The 793-nt window shown below is 66.2% G+C and overlaps 1 protein-coding gene across 1 annotated transcript in view; it reads left to right on the top strand.

The window, feature by feature from the left end:
- The window catches only part of ETH_00039830 (uncharacterized protein), a gene marked incomplete at both ends in the record, with an annotated part of 1,002 nt that extends 572 nt beyond the window's left edge, over window positions 1-430 (top strand). Inside the window, one exon of the mRNA XM_013376438.1 lies at window positions 4-430. Within this exon, the coding sequence (XP_013231892.1) occupies window positions 4-430 (427 nt within the window). The remainder of the gene's footprint in view (window positions 1-3) is intronic.
- Window positions 431-793: the final 363 nt, after the last annotated feature.

Genomic DNA, 793 nt, shown 5'->3' with positions numbered 1-793 from the left:
GGAGGGAGAGAAGTGGGGGCCCAGCCAGGGGGGCCCCCAGGGGGGCCCCCAGGCGGGGGGCCCCCAAGGGGGGGGCCCCCAGGGGGCCCCCCTGAACCTGCTGCCGCTGCCGGAGCTGCTGGGGCCCTTCGATGCTGCAAACTGCGAATGGAATAAAGACAAAGAAATAGAAAGACAAGTGAGGGAGGAGACTGAGGAGTTGAAGAGAAAGATCAAACAGCAGCAGCAGCAGGAGCAGCAGCAGCAGCAGCAACAGCAGCAGGGGGGGGAGACGCCCAATGCAGCAGCAGCAGCAGCAGCAGCAGAAGAGTGGCCCAACAGTGACGCGGCCGGGGCAGCTGCGCAGCATGCAAGCGGCAGCAAAGACGCTGCTGCTCTTTTGGAGCAACAGCAGCAAACCAACAATGTCCCTCTCAAGGGTCTCCTTTGAAGAGCCCTGTCCGGGGGGCCCCCAAAGGGTACTGAGGGCCTCCTGAGGGTACTGGGGGCCCACTGAGGGTACTGGGGGGCCCCAGCAGTCCATTGGGGGCTCCAAAAGGCTGCTGGGGCCATCCAGTATCCTCTGGGGGCCCCCGGGAAGCCTTGGGGGCCCCCAGGGGACCCGCGTTGCGGGGGGCCCCCAGGGGGGCCCCCAGATGCTCCTGGGGGTACACTTGGGGGCCCCTAGGAGCTGAACCCCAGGATGCCCCCAAGACATCTGGGGGGCCAACAGGATGTCTTGGGGGCCCCCAAGACATCCTGGGAACCCCAAAGGTCTCTTGAGGGCCTCCAAGAGGTCATGGGGGCCCCCAAG

Source organism: Eimeria tenella, genomic scaffold (genome assembly GCF_000499545.2).
Source record: "Eimeria tenella Houghton genomic scaffold, Eth_scaff3468, whole genome shotgun sequence".
Lineage (NCBI taxonomy): Eukaryota > Apicomplexa > Conoidasida > Eucoccidiorida > Eimeriidae > Eimeria > Eimeria tenella.
The sequence above is the reverse complement of the archived record's forward strand: the minus strand, read 5'-3'. Positions and strand labels throughout refer to the sequence as shown.